The sequence below is a fragment of the Urocampus carinirostris genome, chromosome 2 (genome assembly GCF_059441175.1).
Source record: "Urocampus carinirostris isolate Australia breed hairy pipefish chromosome 2, RoL_Ucar_1.0, whole genome shotgun sequence".
NCBI lineage: Eukaryota > Metazoa > Chordata > Actinopteri > Syngnathiformes > Syngnathidae > Urocampus > Urocampus carinirostris.
The window spans coordinates 61700944-61716679 of NC_142350.1; the positions used below are offsets into that span (position 1 = coordinate 61700944).

Sequence of the window (15736 nt, forward strand, 5' to 3'; positions counted from 1 at the left end):
GGTTCCACTGTATATGACATCGCTGTTTTCCATCTGCCATCAGTATGTACCTGTATTTACTCGTCTTCATTCATGCAATGTTTGCGTCGCGTCGTCTGTTACAAGCCACGTGAACTCCTCTTTCCACGATGCTTTTAATGTACGTTAACGTTTTGTAGCGTCACCAATTTTGTTAGCTTCTTTTGAATCTTTCTTCTAGGGCTGATGTTTTGGCTTGATTCTAACCACTTCTCTATTTTTCTTGTGTTCTCTGCGCGTCTATATGCAAATGCATGACCTTATAACGCTCGGGAAAGTCCGGAAGCACAAAGTTATTAGGTGCAGGCTTCTGATCGGCTGCCGAGTATGCAAATTACCAAACGAACCACAATTTCCAAACCGATGAATTCGAAATCAGAATAAAGTAAACGTTTGATTTGAAATAAAATTAATAAATAAAAACGAGGTTTTTTTTTTTCTTTCTTGAACAAGTAGTCGGCCACCCGGGCAGAGACGTTGTGTACGACAGACGTAAAAGATGCACGCCCCGTTATTTCAGACACTGTAATAAGGTAACATTTTTTATATTTTTTTCCATTTAAATAAAAAAAATAATTTTCATTCTGTCATGCCGCGTCTAATCTCTTCAAAAATGTTCCCCAAGTTGTTTTCAACAAAACTAAAGACATTCCTAATTCAAACGTTAAATCTATTCACAAAATGCAAACATTAAGTCTTATCTGAAACACAATATTGAGTGTAGACAAAAGTATTGGAACACATCACAGTGTCAATATGAGAGGGAAAAAGGGTCCAGGATATTCCAGCAGCTAATCATCAACCAGCATTGAGAGGACATTTCCTGTGGCACTATTATTATAGTATTTTCTTTCCTATTTGTAACATGTCCGAGCTGGCTATCACAAATTCTGTCCTACAGTCTTAAATAGGTACCCGTATGTACCGTAAATTCCGGAATATAGAGTACACCTGATTATAAGCCGCACCCACCACTTTTTTGGTGATTTGCCACTTTTGCACTTACACAAGCCGCGCGCCTGTATTAAAGTTAGCGACACCGTCACAAGCTTATTCCATATCAGGCTTTAAGTTCAGCAATTACAACCACATAGATAGTACACGATTCCAGAATCATAATTGGCATCAAAGGCATTGAATGATACCTGTAATTAAGGTATGATGCAGACTTGTAAATTCCAGGTCCCGTTGGAAGTAATCCAAGGAAACAAAATTTAGATTTCCAAAGTTAAGGGTGGGAAAAATATATATCCACTATTGTCCGCTGCGACAACAGACAGATCTACCGGTATCTCAGCTTTACTCCATTTCCCATCAGCCTTCATTTTGATTCGTCCGTAGAACACATAACAGAATAAATCTCTAAAATAAATACATTACAAAAATATACAGTTGCAAATACATATTATACATGGTTACACATTATTTACGAAGAAAGACGGTACACCGAGAGTACACATTCTACTGGTCTTAATCTTACCTTTTAAACTCCAGCGCCGCTGGTAGCCGTTAGAAAAAAATCCATATATAGGTCGCTTCACTGAATAAACCGCAGGGCTGAACATTTGGGAAAAAAGTAGCCGCTTATAGTCCGGAATTTACGGTAGTTTTTCTTTGCATACCAGGGAAGCAGAAAAAGGACTTCCTCAAACATTTTAGTGTGGAAAAATAATCTTAAGAGCGTTGACTCTATAGAATTGTATTTTGACCTGCTTAACAAGTATTGCAAGTCGGAATGACACAAGACACATTCATTGTTTTTCTTGAATTTAATTACAAAACGAATTATGGAAAAAGTGAGGGGGGGGCAATAATCTCTTGAACGGAATGAGGATTTGGCCAATGGAAGATTTTTTGGAAAGCAGGGGTTCTGTTTTCGTTCACCAGTTCTTTATCAGTTGTTCTTCCTTTTGCCTTTAGAGGCCGGCTTGGCGGGCAGCGCCACGGGTGCGGATGTCTGGTACAGGGTGGTGGATAATTTGTTGATGTAATACAGGGCGAAGAGGGAGAAGATCAGGCTGGAAGGAGAAAATATTGATCGATTTAAGGGGCGGAAATAGCATCATTTGAGGAGCATAGTAAAGTAAGAGTTAACTGACCAGGTGGTGACACATACACGATGAACCAGGCCCGAAGCAAACAGCGACAGGCAAAGGCACAGCAAAACTGAAAGTGGAACAGTTTGGGTCAGAAAGAGAACATTCGTCTGGAGTGATAAAGCTCACTGATAAACAGTTCTGGTTCGGAGTTTGCTAGAGATGCTTACTCCCACATTCCTTGCATACAGTACATGTTACATCATCAAAGTGTCCATATGTGCAGGAGTGAATTACAGATTTTATGTTTTTAAATTTAAAATGTCTTTATCGTCACTGATAACAATGTGGTGAACATACTTTACAACGGGATTAGGCATGGAACTCCAGGACAAACCCGTAAAGACTTAAAAGAGAAAAATAATATAAAAAGAACCCCAGGATAAATTGGCAAAAATATTTACAAGGTAGTGCTTAGAAACTTCTCCAAGTAATAAGTGCACCATAATAGTCAAGTCATGTTTATTTGTGATGCCCCTTAATCACAAAGAGTCTCAAAGGGCTAAACAGACCACAGACTATTGCAAACTGGATTATTATTACACCATCCACTGATCTAAACCCCACATGAGGGCAAGGAAAAACTCAAAAACCTCCACATGAGGAAACAGAAGAAACCTTGAGAAGGGACTGCACATGAGGCAATCCCCCTTCCAGGATAGAATAGAATATACCTTTATTATCATTGTTACAAAATGGGTTGAACATATTGCATACCTGTCAACCTCCACGGCTCCATGCCCGTACAAACTGTCGTATTTTCCCGTACAAAATACAAAATAATCGTACACCATATTTTTTTTTCGGAATAATGCATGATGGGAAATCCCCAGGCGGTAGACACATGTGCGCAGTAGCATCAAACCACTCGCTTTGTTTGCAACGATAAAAACGATACCGAGATAGAGGCTTCCACGGCGAACTCCTTTGACTTGATTTGCCGTTTCGCGATAGTCTGTGTATACCGGATGGTAGCCATCATTGACAAATTTGCGTTTTTCCGTACAGATTTCCTTGTACATCGTACTAGTCTTAAAATGCATAAAAAAACTTACTTTGTATGGCAAAACCATACAGGTTGACAGGTATGATGTTGTGACAACGAAATTGGACGTGGCACACCAGTTTCACATTTTACTTAGAGAATTAAGAAAATATAGAAGATAATTTACACAAGAAAGTGTGGGCATGTAGAGTGTTTACATACAGTTTTGGGATCTTATAAGTGCGATATGCAGTAGTGCTAAATAGGCAACATTGTGCAAAGTAAGCATAGGCATGAATACAATTTCACATCTGTATGAGGTAGTGTGTTTGCAAGAGTTTCAGTTTTTGACCAGGCTGCAATGGACGTTGCAATAACAAATAATACACAGATATTGTCAACATAAAATATAGGTTACTCATATGCTATAGAATCGAAGTGTAATTTAAGACTAGTAACAGTGCAATAAAATAGTGCACCACAATAATAGTGCAATGAAAAATAGTGCAATAACTTTTAGGAGCAACAAAATCTCCCAAATAAATCAATGAATAAGTTTTGAAGAACCAATTTTCTATGCAATACCAATATTTCAACAAACAGGCAAGATATGTATTTTTACTGTCTGGTGCAGTCGTTTATGGTGTTGATGGACCCTTTTATTGTTTAATATCTCGTGCATCCATTCAATATGGTTGGTGTAAAGTGTAAAGAAGAGGCGAGCAGTTTCTTTTGAAATGAAAGTGGAATAAGAAAGATTGATGCGGTTGAGAAAATGCTTGGATCGCTTTTTTCCAGCCATTTTCTACTACAGTGGAACCTCGGTTTTCGAACGCCTCTCAGTTCGAACAAATCGGTTCTCGACCAAAAATTTCGAGAAATTCTTACTTCGCTTTTCGTTCAAAAAATCGGAGTTCGAACGCCGGTACGCTAGGGTGCGATGCTGAGCGGCGTACGGGTGTAGATCGTGTAGATTGCCCCAACCCCTCGTGAAGAACTGTTATGACGTGCGCGCGCACTTCTTTTCGCTTTTAATATCGGTGAACGGAGTGTTTTAGCCCCCTAATTATGCCTCCGAAGAAGGTTGGTGCAAGCAGCAAAGTTGCTACAGGTGAAAAAAGAAGAGTAGTGCGTACAACTATTGCATTTAAGAAAGAAATAATAGCAAAATGAAGAAGGTGTGCGAGTTTCCCTTCTTTCGAAAGAATAGAGCATGGCTTCTGCAGACCACCACAAAAATATGAAATCCTATTCATAATACTTTATCCTTTAACCGCTCACCACGTTTTGTGGAGACCCGGGTGCTAAATGACGTGTAAACGACCTGATTTTTTTTTATTTTTACACGTTCATGTTAGCGTAATCTTTCGTACGGAAGATTGCGCTAACGCGAACGTACCATTAGCCTGGGTTAGCTTCATGTTTACGTTCATGGTAAACATTCAGGGTGTTGGAACGGATTAAAACGATTTTACATTACTTTTAAAACTATTTCGGTGATCGAACAAATCGGTTTTCGAACAGGGTTCTGGAACGGATTATGGTCGAGAACCGAGGTTCCACTGTACTACGGAGGAAGTCGCCTAACTGTTGAAGCTCATCTTCCAAAAGTAAGTTAAACTTAACTTTATAGAGCATATTATTTTATGAAATGTTTAAGTTTTAGTACAAAACAATACAGGTTACTTATACAAACCTTAAACATACATTCCATTCAAAATTTAGTACTGAAGCAACTTACGAACAAATTCAACTTACGAATGAGCAACGTCTGTATGATACAAAGTTTCCCTCATACATTTTTGTATGTGTGTTGAGTGTGTGTGAATGGGTAAGTGTGAACCACATTGTAAAGCGCTTTGGAAAGTCTTCATTGACTTGAAAAGCATTATATAAATGCAGACCATTTACCATTTTTAGGTAAGAGTCTGCCTGGGTTCAGAAAGTGGATGCAGGCAGATGTTCCACCTTGGAAAGTTATATTTTTTTCTTTCGTAACTAGCAGATGTGGTGCCAGCACTGTTTATCTTCCAAGTAACATTTTACATCTCTTTACATTTGCTCAACTCACAAATACTTACTTTCTGGGAAGATCTTTGCCTGGAATCCTTTCCCAAAAAACAGATTTTCCAGATTACTAAATGCCTGAAGAAAGAGCGTTAAGGGCAGTCAAAGTCATGGAGGATGTTACATAATTGAGTGATACAAAGTCAAGTGATGATTCTCGTGGACACAAGAGGATACAGTGAGGGAGCATATAAAGAGGATCGAACCCAGGAAGCCCCCAAGGATGGTGAGCACCTCGCTGGATTCCAGCTGCTTACTGAACATCTGCATGCCTGCAAAGACCAGCACCGATAGCAGGCTTGACAGCACCAGAGACGTGCCAGTGTTTACAGCTGTAAGAGGGGAAAAAATACATTAGTATGCATCTTCGATCACATATTTTGGTTTGAACAATTTATTGACACCATTTTATTATATCATATTCTAACAATATGAGGTTTGAACAATTTTTATCAACACTTTTAACAGCAATTAAACACATTCACAATTTCACCATATCATATTCTAACAAGGTTTCTGGAGGTAAAGTGAAAGTGTGACATTCTGCCTTTGCTCTTTATTTCCGCCAAAGCTTTTAGTTCTTGTTTGATCTCTCTGATTTCATCATTGAATTCGATCCCCTTTTGTGTTAGGGTAAAATAGCGTTGGAGTCTTCTTTGTAGTCCCAACATGTATTTCATCTCTAAGTTTTTTATTTTTTCCTGCATTTTTAAAGAAAATCTGCGATCACATATATTGTATTTACATTTTGGTTCTACAAGAAAGGAGATACATTCTACATGCCATCTGCGTACAAAGCGTTAAAAATGCAATCCAAGTATGAAGCACATGACTTGTAAGACTTAAAATGAATATTGATCATGTTTTTAAACGATTCGAATCGTTCAATTCATTCGATTGAACGCCCACTCCAAATGACACGTCAGTGTTGTAACTTGAAGCTTCGAAAATGCTAAGCTAATGCTAACATCAAATCGTTGCACTCAGATTCGTCACTCGCCATGCAAAAATATTATTTTGCATTTAAAATAAAACCGATTACCATCATCGAGAAAACGTTTAGTGCTAATTATGCTAAAAATCGATACTGGTTATGGCACTAGTTAAGATGGAAGAGGATATGGGCATAGCAACAGAGCTGGACATTTTTAAACACAAAAATGACACAATAAAATAGTTTTGAAGAGTGTGATACGTACCCATGATTCCAATCTAATTCTTCGTAATTGTGGATTCTGATATATTTATTTTAAACGTCTGATTTAACTTCACCGAACGGGACGAATGGATTTTTATTAACCGAAGGAACCCTGACCCGGAAGTAAAAGGCAGGTCATGTTTAACAGAGCGCTAATATAAAGTCAAATAAACCAAGAATCAAAACTTTAAATCGGTTGTTAAATACTTGAAAACAATTCCAAATTTACTTTTTATTTGAATTTAAAAAAAGGTCAAATGTATGAAACAATGAAAATAAAAGTCATTAAAGTGAATGAAAATGTTTGTATGCCATTTATAAAAAAAACAGCAATACTATAAATGTGAATATAAAACACACGATAACAGATATAATATATAATCAGGGTTGGGTAGGCTTACTTTAACTGGATTACTTTCAATTACTTTTGGATTACTGTACTCCAATACCAAATATTCTAATAAAAGACAAAAGAAACTAAATATGAATACAATTACTAAATTTTGTGCAGGCTTGGGGAGTAACGAATAGATGGAACGGCAAAAATGATGTTGGCAAGCTGTTTGGATTTATTTTCATTTGTTTTTTGTCGCATTTCATGTTAGTTTTGCCAGAGATCACAGAGATCGAAGCCAGGAGAGAAAGCTTACCACGTGTCGTGAGTGATCATTTTATTCGTATTTAGTTTCTTTTGTGTTTTATTAGCATATTTGGTATTGGAGGAATCCAAAAGTAATTGAAAGTAATCCAGTTAAAGTAACCCTACCCAACCCTGTATATAATATAAAAGAAACAAATTCAAACAATTATCAATTCAAATATCTTATTTCACAAAGTATGTTTATTTAAAAAATATGGAAAGTGGTTTTAAGTTCCAGTTAAAAAAAAGTATAAAGAGCAGCCAGCTAACAAATACCATTGAAATTTGCTCTTTGACGGTTTTTATTACGCCACCAGATTTTTTATTTGTCAAACATGATTTACTTTTAACGTATGTGTAAAAGAGTTGAAATTTGATTGTTTTGAGTTTTTTTCCCCCCGTTGCATTACTGTTAAAATTCTGGTACCGCATTCATTTGTTAAACCATGGGCGTGTGCGACTGTCTTTTTCGTTTGGCACTTTATGGGCTTCTGTGCTTGCCGTACCTTCAGCTCTACCACCTCATGCTGGAGATGTATGCAGTCGTGCACAGACGCCCTGACTTATTTGTATTGTTTATTGAATGCAGGCAATAAACAGAGTGACTGTGAACCCTTGTGTCGCGCATGATTGAGGGTCGTTACATATGTTGCCAAAAACATTATACAACATTGAATGAAAACCATCAAAATTAAAAAAAACAGTAACTGGTAAAACCATCCCTTTAACTTTAGACACCTTCTAGAAAAACTCATATCATGATTTGTCAAGACGAACCTGTTATAAACATTTTATAAAAATCAAGAATTATTATTCTCAAAACAAAAACAATGAAAAAGTTATTAATTAATGTACAGTGCTGAACTGCAAGAATGCTGCGGTCTACTATGTGTAAACCAGGGCTTTTCCCTTTCTATACACCTCTGAACTGTATTAGTTGTTACCTGAGCTTTCGGAAACTTTGATATAATTTTCAGGGGACAGCAAGTAGCAAAATGGCTGCCCCGTTTTCAGTACAAAATAACCAAAATAATGCTTCAACATCTCACATTCTATGTACACAGTATTGATGCAGCTGACATAAACATGATGAACTGAGAATAAGGAATTTATAATTGATATAGTCATCCACATGTACATCATAAAGGCTTCTTTGCTAGTCCAAAAACAGCAATAAAAAGAAGTATCTCCACGAAGGCAGGCAGCACACTAGAAGAAAAAACAAAGAATAACATGAACACAAAAATATGTTTTTCTCATTTTTAGTCAGTCTACTTTGCCCCCTGCATCAAAACTCTCAACTACGAATTTACAAATGTGCACCGACCTGCAGGGGACAAAAATAATCCAATATGTCCAGCACTCCCACTTCTCAAACACAAAATAAGACAAAGAAACGGATGCGCTGCAGTGGACCGTCAGTGCTAGATGGTGTGTATGTCAGGAAAAATAAAATATAAACGATATGGTGAACAACGGCAAACTAACCTGCAGAAGGCAAGAATCCACCAGTAGATGGCGCAATCCCACTTCTCAAACAGAAAGAAAATCAGAGCTATTGAGCCACTGGCATGGGCTCCTGTAGCTAGCACACAAGTCATGGAATTGCATGGTTTGTTTAGTATTTTTGAATTTATATTTGTCATAGCTAATCATTTATGATTCAGTGATTAACATAATATAAACACATCCATGTAAAAGTAGGTAGTGTGTTTTTGTTAGAAAATAATAAGGTGCAATCAAAAAGTCTTGTATTTTTCCTTCATGTACATATATTTTATGGATTTTGAATTTGCATATGAATTACAAGGGGTGGTTAAAGGATACACAGAAGCCCTTGGCTGCCGTTGAACATGGATACCCCAGAGAAGAAGCCAACTAGCTCAATGGCAAATAACACGAGTGTGACGGACAGCGCCACAACCAACCTAAATACAAGACACATTAGTACAAAATGTAAGCCTACAAGTGCGCATTCATTTCAAATTGTACTTACTTGAAATCTTCACTATCATATTGCTCTTGTGTAAACTCCAAAGGCAGACAAGCCTTTACATTATATTCCTGTGGGGGAAAACAAGACTCGGCGTCAGTAAAATCTTTGCCTCAAGCATTGAAGCTAACTTGGATTGGCTCCCTGTTAGCTTAAGATCTGATTTTAAGGTTCTGCTGGTATTATACAAAATCATGCATGGACTTGCTCCCTCATGTCTTTCAGATTTAATTTCCCCCTATGTTCCGGTCCGGAGCCTTTGCTCTGAAAATGCTGGTCTACTATTGACCCCAAGAGCCAAGAAGAAATCTGCAGGTTCGAGAACGTTCTCCATTCGGGTCCCCGGTGCTGTGGAATGCTCTGCCCCCTGAGATTTGATCTGCAACCTCAGTGGAACTGTTTAAATCCAGGCTTAAAACACACTTCTATTCTATAGCTTATGAATGTCCTATATTTTACCTTGATAATATCTGTGTATTATTTGTTATTGCAATATATGTTGCAGCCTGGTCATCTTGAGTTTTTCCTTGCCCTCATGTAGGTTTTAGATCAGGGGATGGTGTAGTCTGCGCTTTGCAATAATCTGTGGTCTGTGCAGCCCTTTGAGACTCCTTGTGATAAAGGGCATCACAAATAAACATGACTTGACATTGTGCTTCAGAAACAATTAAGCTTAACTCAGTAGCCTAGATGGTAAGGCGCCCGCTTTGAGACTGGGAGGTTCGGGTTCGCGCCCCGGCCGAGTCATTCCTAAGACTTAAAAAGTGGTCGGCGGCGCCCTCTGTTGGCTGCGGCTGCATCGGCTCGCTACAACGGGTCAGGTGCAATCGACATTTCGTTCTGTGTACATTGTTACACAGAATGACAATACAAGGAAATTATTATTATTATTATTATGAGGAAGGAGAGTGATGCAAAATAATGTCAACATACAATTTTACCTTGCACATATCTGCCAACCTATACGTTTACCATTATTTTATACATTGTTAGATTATTTCAAAACTCTAATTGTGAACGATGTGCAACAATTTTTGTACGAGAAAAAAATACAAGAAATTAATTCTCGTTTTACCGATTTGACTCTAATTCAGATCGTCTCGGTTTATGATGGCAGACGACATCGTCACCGTAAATAGCTAATATTGTCGCAGTATTCTTCATAGTTTGTCTTGTTAAGGGTAAAACGGTGCTGCATTGTGTTATCGAGGCTTATTTTTGCTTAATAAGGAGAATTACCAACATAAATAAGGGCAACAACTCGCTGAGGTTGACGAGTATGCATGCAGTTCTTACATGTGGGATGTTTATTTGAGGAAAATTTCGTAGATTAATTCATTTACCCTCGTCCAAAAGATGGTGATGACAATAACAAGGTGGGCGATGATGGTCAGGAATCGTGCAGGAACAAGGCTGCTGATGACCGACATTTTATCTTTGCAGAGACCTGTTGGATTAAAAAAAATCACAAGATCAAACAAATAATTGTGTTTAATTATTCTCTATTTACGAGAACAAAATCTTACGTTATTTGTCGTTGCAAGAAAAAAACAAAACAATAGGCATGTTAGCTAGAAAAACAAAACTTGCGATGATGAGTCGGAATCATCGAGTGAAAACTAGACAATAAAGCAACAAGAAATGCATGACATTTCGCAATTAAATACAGTTTAAAAACATAGTTAAGAAGAATATCACCCGAGAAAAACATACAAAAAGACTAGTTTAGCCGATTCACTACCGCGTTTCTATCTGCAAGCGATCGGTTTTAACCGGAAGTAGCATCCGTTGCTACAGCAACTACACAGTTGGTCCGTTGTTTTTGGAAATTTGAAGAAACAAATGTAATAATAAAGGTTCCGACTAAGGATGATACTTTTTTTTTGCTTATGTCAATGTCACTAAGCGGCTGCTTGTTTGGAGCACAAATAAAACTAGGCCGTGTGGTTTTTAATTAGTTAAATGAGAGTTATAGTGCTTTTGAGAGGAAAAGCTAAATTTTATGTAGCGTTGTCATATTATTTGTACTACTCTACTAATTCTACCATTACCACTACTTCTAATGTTGGTTAGTGGGCTGTTAATGGTTAGTTGAATCCCTTAACTACCTGATGGAGCACTCATATCCTAAGGTATGGGTCACCAACTTATAGTTCACCAGTGATGGTTTGTTGTGATTGTCTAGGAAATTTGTGTACCAACTGGCTTGAGAAATCATTGACATGATCAGTCATTTTCAGTACATTCTTTCGAAATTATCTTCAAAATTCTGTTTTATTCATATTTATATATGAAAAACTGCACAAATTCTATTTTATCTCTGAGCTATCTATGTAAATCTCTTAGTGCCCATATACAAGGTGGGTGTTTTGATGTTTGGCTGAGCTTTCTAGTAATTGTTGGGTGGACCCCTTAACCACTAGTGAGATAGGGGCATTGCATTGCAAACTAAATATGAATAAAATGATGACTCACAACACGTGGTAAGCTTTCTCTCCTGGCTTTGATCTATTTGATCCTCGGCAAAACTAACATAAAATGCGACAGAAAAAAAAGAAAATAAATCCAAACAGCTTGCCAACATCATTTTTGCCGTTCCATGTATTCCGTTACTCCCCAAGCCTGCACAAAATTTCGTCATTTTATTCATATTCAGTTTATTTTGTCTTTTATTAGCATATTTGGTATTGGAGTAATCCAAAAGTAATTGAAAGTAATCCAGTTAAAGTAACCCTACCCAACCCTGTTTATTATTGTTGCACCTCACATTATACGCCTGCGTTATTACTATTATTATTGTTATTATTAGTTACTTAAAAATGACGATATTATCAGTATCATTAAACACGATAATTGTATATAATTACCCTCTTCGCTAAAGATAAAAAAGTCCATTTAACAATACATCTCAGACGCCCCCCTCCCAACAACATTTCCCATTTTCTTCCTTCCTCTCTTCTCCTACATCACCACTAGCGGCAGTATGGCAGCGTGGATGCTAACATCCCCGCGTCCGTAGCTTGTGCGCGGCCCTACCTGGCTAGCGCAGACATAAAAGGACTCGTGGGCACCGGCTTTTCTTCGCACAGTCATGGCAGAAACGGAGACAAAAAGCTTCACCTCCATCATGGACGCTTTGCTTCGTATCAGCGTGAGTATTACTAACTCGTTTTGGGATCTTTATTCAAAGCCACGTTCATATTGATTTCTACATCATGACTCTTCAGCCTAAATTAGCTCCATTGCACTTGTGCCTAGCTTTGTTTTTAGCTATCATTTGCTAACTGTGTGTAATAAGTAGAAAAATCACAAAATAATTCCAATGTGAGTCCAAACATAAGCTGATGATGTTTAGAAAATGTCAGGAGCTGAAATTAAAAGTGAGGTGTGTTGTCATAGAAACGGGATGCTGCTCTTAGATCATTAAAGATGGGCTAATACAGATGATCAGTTTCAAGGGGGCATTTAAAATCCATGGGGGTGTATAATTATTACCCACAAAAAGAGATATTGGGCTTCCAGTGGGGGGCACCAGCCCTTAGTTGAGGGGGCACAAAGCCATACCTGTCAATCTGTACGTTTTTGCCGTACAAAGTAAGTTTTTTTATGCATTTTAAGACGTGTACGACGTACAAGAAAATCTGTACGGAAAAACGCGAATTTGTCAATGATGGGTACCATCCGGTATACACCGACTATCACGAAACGGCAAATCAATGAGGTAGAGCGCTCGTCTGGGGATCATGAGATCGCAGGTTCGAATCCCAGCTCCTCCGTGTTACATGTCAAAGTGTCCTTGGGTAAGACACTGAACCCTTAATGCCCCCAATAAGCAGGTTAGCGCCTTACATGGCTGCACGGCCGCTATTGGGAAATGTGAAGCACACTGTAAAGCGCTTTGGGAAGTCTTGACTTGAAAAGCGCTATATAATTGGAGATCATTTCATTTCAATCAAGTCAAACGAGTTCGCCGCGGTAGCCTCTATCTCGGTATCGTTTTTTCGTTGCAAACGAAGCAAGCGGTTTGATGCTACTGTGCGCATGCGTCAGCCGCCTGGGGATTTCCCATCATGCATCATTCCGTGGTAGTTGTGTAGTGAAAGGAAGTCCGTCTCTATTTAGAGAACAGGCTTTTTTCGGCTCAACTCATTAAAGAGAGCCGACTCTCAAACGGCTCACTTACTTTGATGCATTATCTCATCTCATTAGCTGCACCGCTTATACTCAGTAGGGTCGCGGTGGTGCTGGAGCCCATCCCAGCAATCATCGGGCAGGGGACACCCTGAACTGGTTGCCAGCCAATCGCAGGGCACACGAGGACAGACAACTTACTCGCTCATTCCCACCTAGGGACAATTTGGACCGGCCAATTCACCTGAAGTGCATGTTTTTGGAATGTGGGAGGAAACCGGAATGCCCGGAGGAAACCCACGCAAGCACGGGGAGAACATACAAACTCCGCACAGGAAGTCTGGAGCTGGATTTGAACCCACGCAGGAGGTTCTCATGACTTGAACTGTGCCGCACATGCGCTAACCACTGCGCCTCCTTGCTGCTTGATGCATTATATTACATATTATTAGGTTGTATAAAGAAGTTAAGAAAAAAAGGAAGTATAAAAAGAGAAAATGAATAAAGACAGGTTTGTGGTTATCCCTTTATTCAGCATATTAACAACAATAATTTAAAATTCTACTTAATTATATTTGCATCTATTTTTTTCTTCTACAGTGAACGTCCAAGCTACTTAAATTTGGAACTTTTTCTATAATAAACCTCATTCATGTTGAGCAACTCAGTATCTACCAGCTCAGTAGCCTAGATGGTAAGGCGCCCGCTTTGAGACTGGGAGGTCGGTGGTTCGCGCCCCGGCCGAGTCATTCCTAAGACTTAAAAAGTGGTCGGCGGCGCCCTCTGTTGGCTGCGGCTGCATCGGCTCGCTACAACGGGTCAGGTGCAATCGACATTTCGTTCTGTGTACATTGTTACACAGAATGACAATACAAGGAAATTATTATTATTATTATTATTATATCTCATAACAAAATGTTAATTAACAATATATACAGTGCATCCGGAAAGTATTCACAGCGCTTCACTTTTTCAACATTTTGTTATGTTACAGCCTCATTCCAAATTGTATTAATTTAATCTCTTATCTCAAAATTCTACACAAAATACTCCATTATGACAATGTAAAAACGTTTTTTTTTTTTACTTTTTTTGAATTTATTAAAAATAGAAAACTAAAAAAATCACATTTACATAAGTATTCACAGCCTTTGCCATGAAGCTCAAAATTGAGCTCAGGTGAATCTTTTTTCCACTGATCATCCTTGAGATCTTTCTACAGCTTAATTGGAGTCCACCTGCAGTAAATTCAGTTGATTGGACATGATTTGGAAAGGCACACACCTGTCTATATAAGGTCACACAGTTGAGTGTGCATGTCAGAGCACAAACACCAAGCATGAAGTCAAAAGAACTGTCTGTAGACCTGTGAGACAGGATTGTCTTGAGGCACAAATCTGGGGAAGGATACAGAAAAAATTCTGCTGCTTTTGAAGGTCCCAATGAGCACAGTGGCCTCCATTATTCGTAAAAGACATTTGGAACCACCAGGAATCTTCCTAGAGCTGGCCGGCCTTCTAAACTGAGCGATCGGGGAAGAAGGGCCTTAGTCAGGGAGGTGACCAAGAACCCAAAGGTTACTCTGTCAGAGCTCCAGCGTTCCTCTGTGGAGAGAGGAGAGCCTTCCAGAAGGACAACCATCTCTGCAGCAATCCACCAATCAGGCCTGTATGGTAGAGTGGCCAGACGAAAGCCACTCCTTAGTAAAAGGAACATGGAAGCCCGTCTGGAATTTGCCAAAAAGCACCTGAATGACTCTCAGACCATGAGAAACAAAATGCTCTGGTCTGATGAGACAAAGATTGAACTCTTTGGTGTGAATGTCAGGCGCCATGTTTAGAGGAAACAGGGCACCGCTCATCACCAGGCCAATACCATCCCTACAGTGAAGCATGGTGGTGGCAGCATCTTGCTGTGGGGATGTTTTTCAGCAGCAGGAACTGGCAGACTAGTCAGGATAGAAGGAAAAATGAATGCAGCAATATATAGAGATATCCTGGATGAAAACCTGCTCCAGAGCGCTCTTGACCTCAGGCTGGGGCGAAGGTTCATTTTTCAGCAGGACAACGACCCAAAGCACACAGCCAAGATCTCAAAAGATTGGCTTCAGAACAACTCCGTGAATGTCCTGGAGTGGCCCAGCCAGAGTCCAGACTTGAATCCGATCGAACATCTCTGGAGAGATCTGAAAATGGCTGTGCACAAACGTCTTCCATCCAACCTGATTGAGCTTGAGACTTATTGCAAAGAAGAATGGGCAAAACTGCCTAAAGATAGGTGTGCTAAACTTGTGGGATCATATTCAAAAAGACTTGAGGCTGTATTTGCTGCCAAAGGTGGATCAACAAAGTATTAAGCAAAGGCTGTGAATACTTATGTAAATGTGATTTATTGGTTTTCTATTTTTAATAAATTCAAAAAAAGTAAAACAAAAAAAAAAACTTTTTCATATTGCCATAATGGAGTATTTTGTGTAGAATTTTGAGATAAGAGATGGCTCAGGAGGTAGAGCGCTCTTCTTGGGATCAAGGGATCCCAGTTCGAATCCCGGCTCCTCCTCCGTGTTACATGTTGAAGTGTCCTTGGGTAAGACACTGAACCCCCAATA

General features: G+C 38.9%; 3 protein-coding genes across 5 annotated transcripts in view; 1 reads left to right on the top strand and 2 right to left on the bottom strand.

Moving 5' to 3' along the window:
* Window positions 1–1772: 1772 nt before the first annotated feature.
* Window positions 1773–6533, bottom strand: krtcap2 (keratinocyte associated protein 2). The gene is made up of 5 exons (XM_088328120.1): window positions 6366–6533; window positions 5344–5498; window positions 5181–5244; window positions 2118–2184; window positions 1773–2036 (listed from the first exon to the last, which is right to left on the bottom strand). Exons 1-5 carry the CDS (start codon window positions 6367–6369, stop codon window positions 1913–1915), a joined length of 414 nt encoding a protein of 137 aa, XP_088184246.1. The 5' UTR covers window positions 6370–6533; the 3' UTR covers window positions 1773–1912.
* A 489-nt stretch (window positions 6534–7022) lies between these two features.
* On the bottom strand, window positions 7023–10799 carry LOC148372846 (transmembrane protein 107-like). Of its 3 annotated transcripts, none has more exons than XM_088328123.1 (6): window positions 10711–10799; window positions 10341–10444; window positions 9001–9068; window positions 8832–8932; window positions 8493–8589; window positions 7023–8213 (listed from the first exon to the last, which is right to left on the bottom strand). In XM_088328123.1, exons 2-6 carry the CDS (start codon window positions 10425–10427, stop codon window positions 8144–8146), a joined length of 423 nt encoding a protein of 140 aa, XP_088184249.1. In that variant the 5' UTR covers window positions 10428–10444; window positions 10711–10799; the 3' UTR covers window positions 7023–8143. The 3 variants fall into 3 exon arrangements, with proteins under 3 accessions (XP_088184249.1, XP_088184248.1, XP_088184247.1); XM_088328122.1 differs by lacking the exon at window positions 8493–8589 and adding an exon at window positions 8332–8428 and having other exon boundaries at window positions 10524–10789; XM_088328121.1 differs by having other exon boundaries at window positions 10524–10789.
* Window positions 10800–11989: 1190 nt separating this feature from the next.
* The window catches only part of trim46a (tripartite motif containing 46a), a 44464-nt gene continuing 40717 nt past the window's right edge, over window positions 11990–15736 (top strand). Inside the window, exon 1 of the mRNA XM_088327428.1 lies at window positions 11990–12148. Within this exon, the coding sequence (XP_088183554.1) occupies window positions 12089–12148 (60 nt within the window). The 5' untranslated portion in view covers window positions 11990–12088. The remainder of the gene's footprint in view (window positions 12149–15736) is intronic.

Bases quoted from the DNA above. Each gene is read 5' to 3' on its own strand.
- krtcap2 (XM_088328120.1), bottom strand. The intron at 5,245-5,343 runs GTATCCTCTTGT...CTCTTTCTTCAG, and splicing joins TCTTTATATGCTCCCTCACT to GCATTTAGTAATCTGGAAAA. The intron at 2,037-2,117 runs GTCAGTTAACTC...TTCTCCTTCCAG, and splicing joins CGTGTATGTGTCACCACCTG to CCTGATCTTCTCCCTCTTCG.
- LOC148372846 (XM_088328123.1), bottom strand. From the start codon at position 10,427: ATGTCGGTCATCAGCAGCCTTGTTCCTGCACGATTCCTGACCATCATC. The intron at 8,933-9,000 runs GTAAGTACAATT...TCTTGTATTTAG, and splicing joins TATGATAGTGAAGATTTCAA to GTTGGTTGTGGCGCTGTCCG. The intron at 8,214-8,492 runs GTTAGTTTGCCG...TTTTTCTTCTAG, and splicing joins TGGATTCTTGCCTTCTGCAG to TGTGCTGCCTGCCTTCGTGG.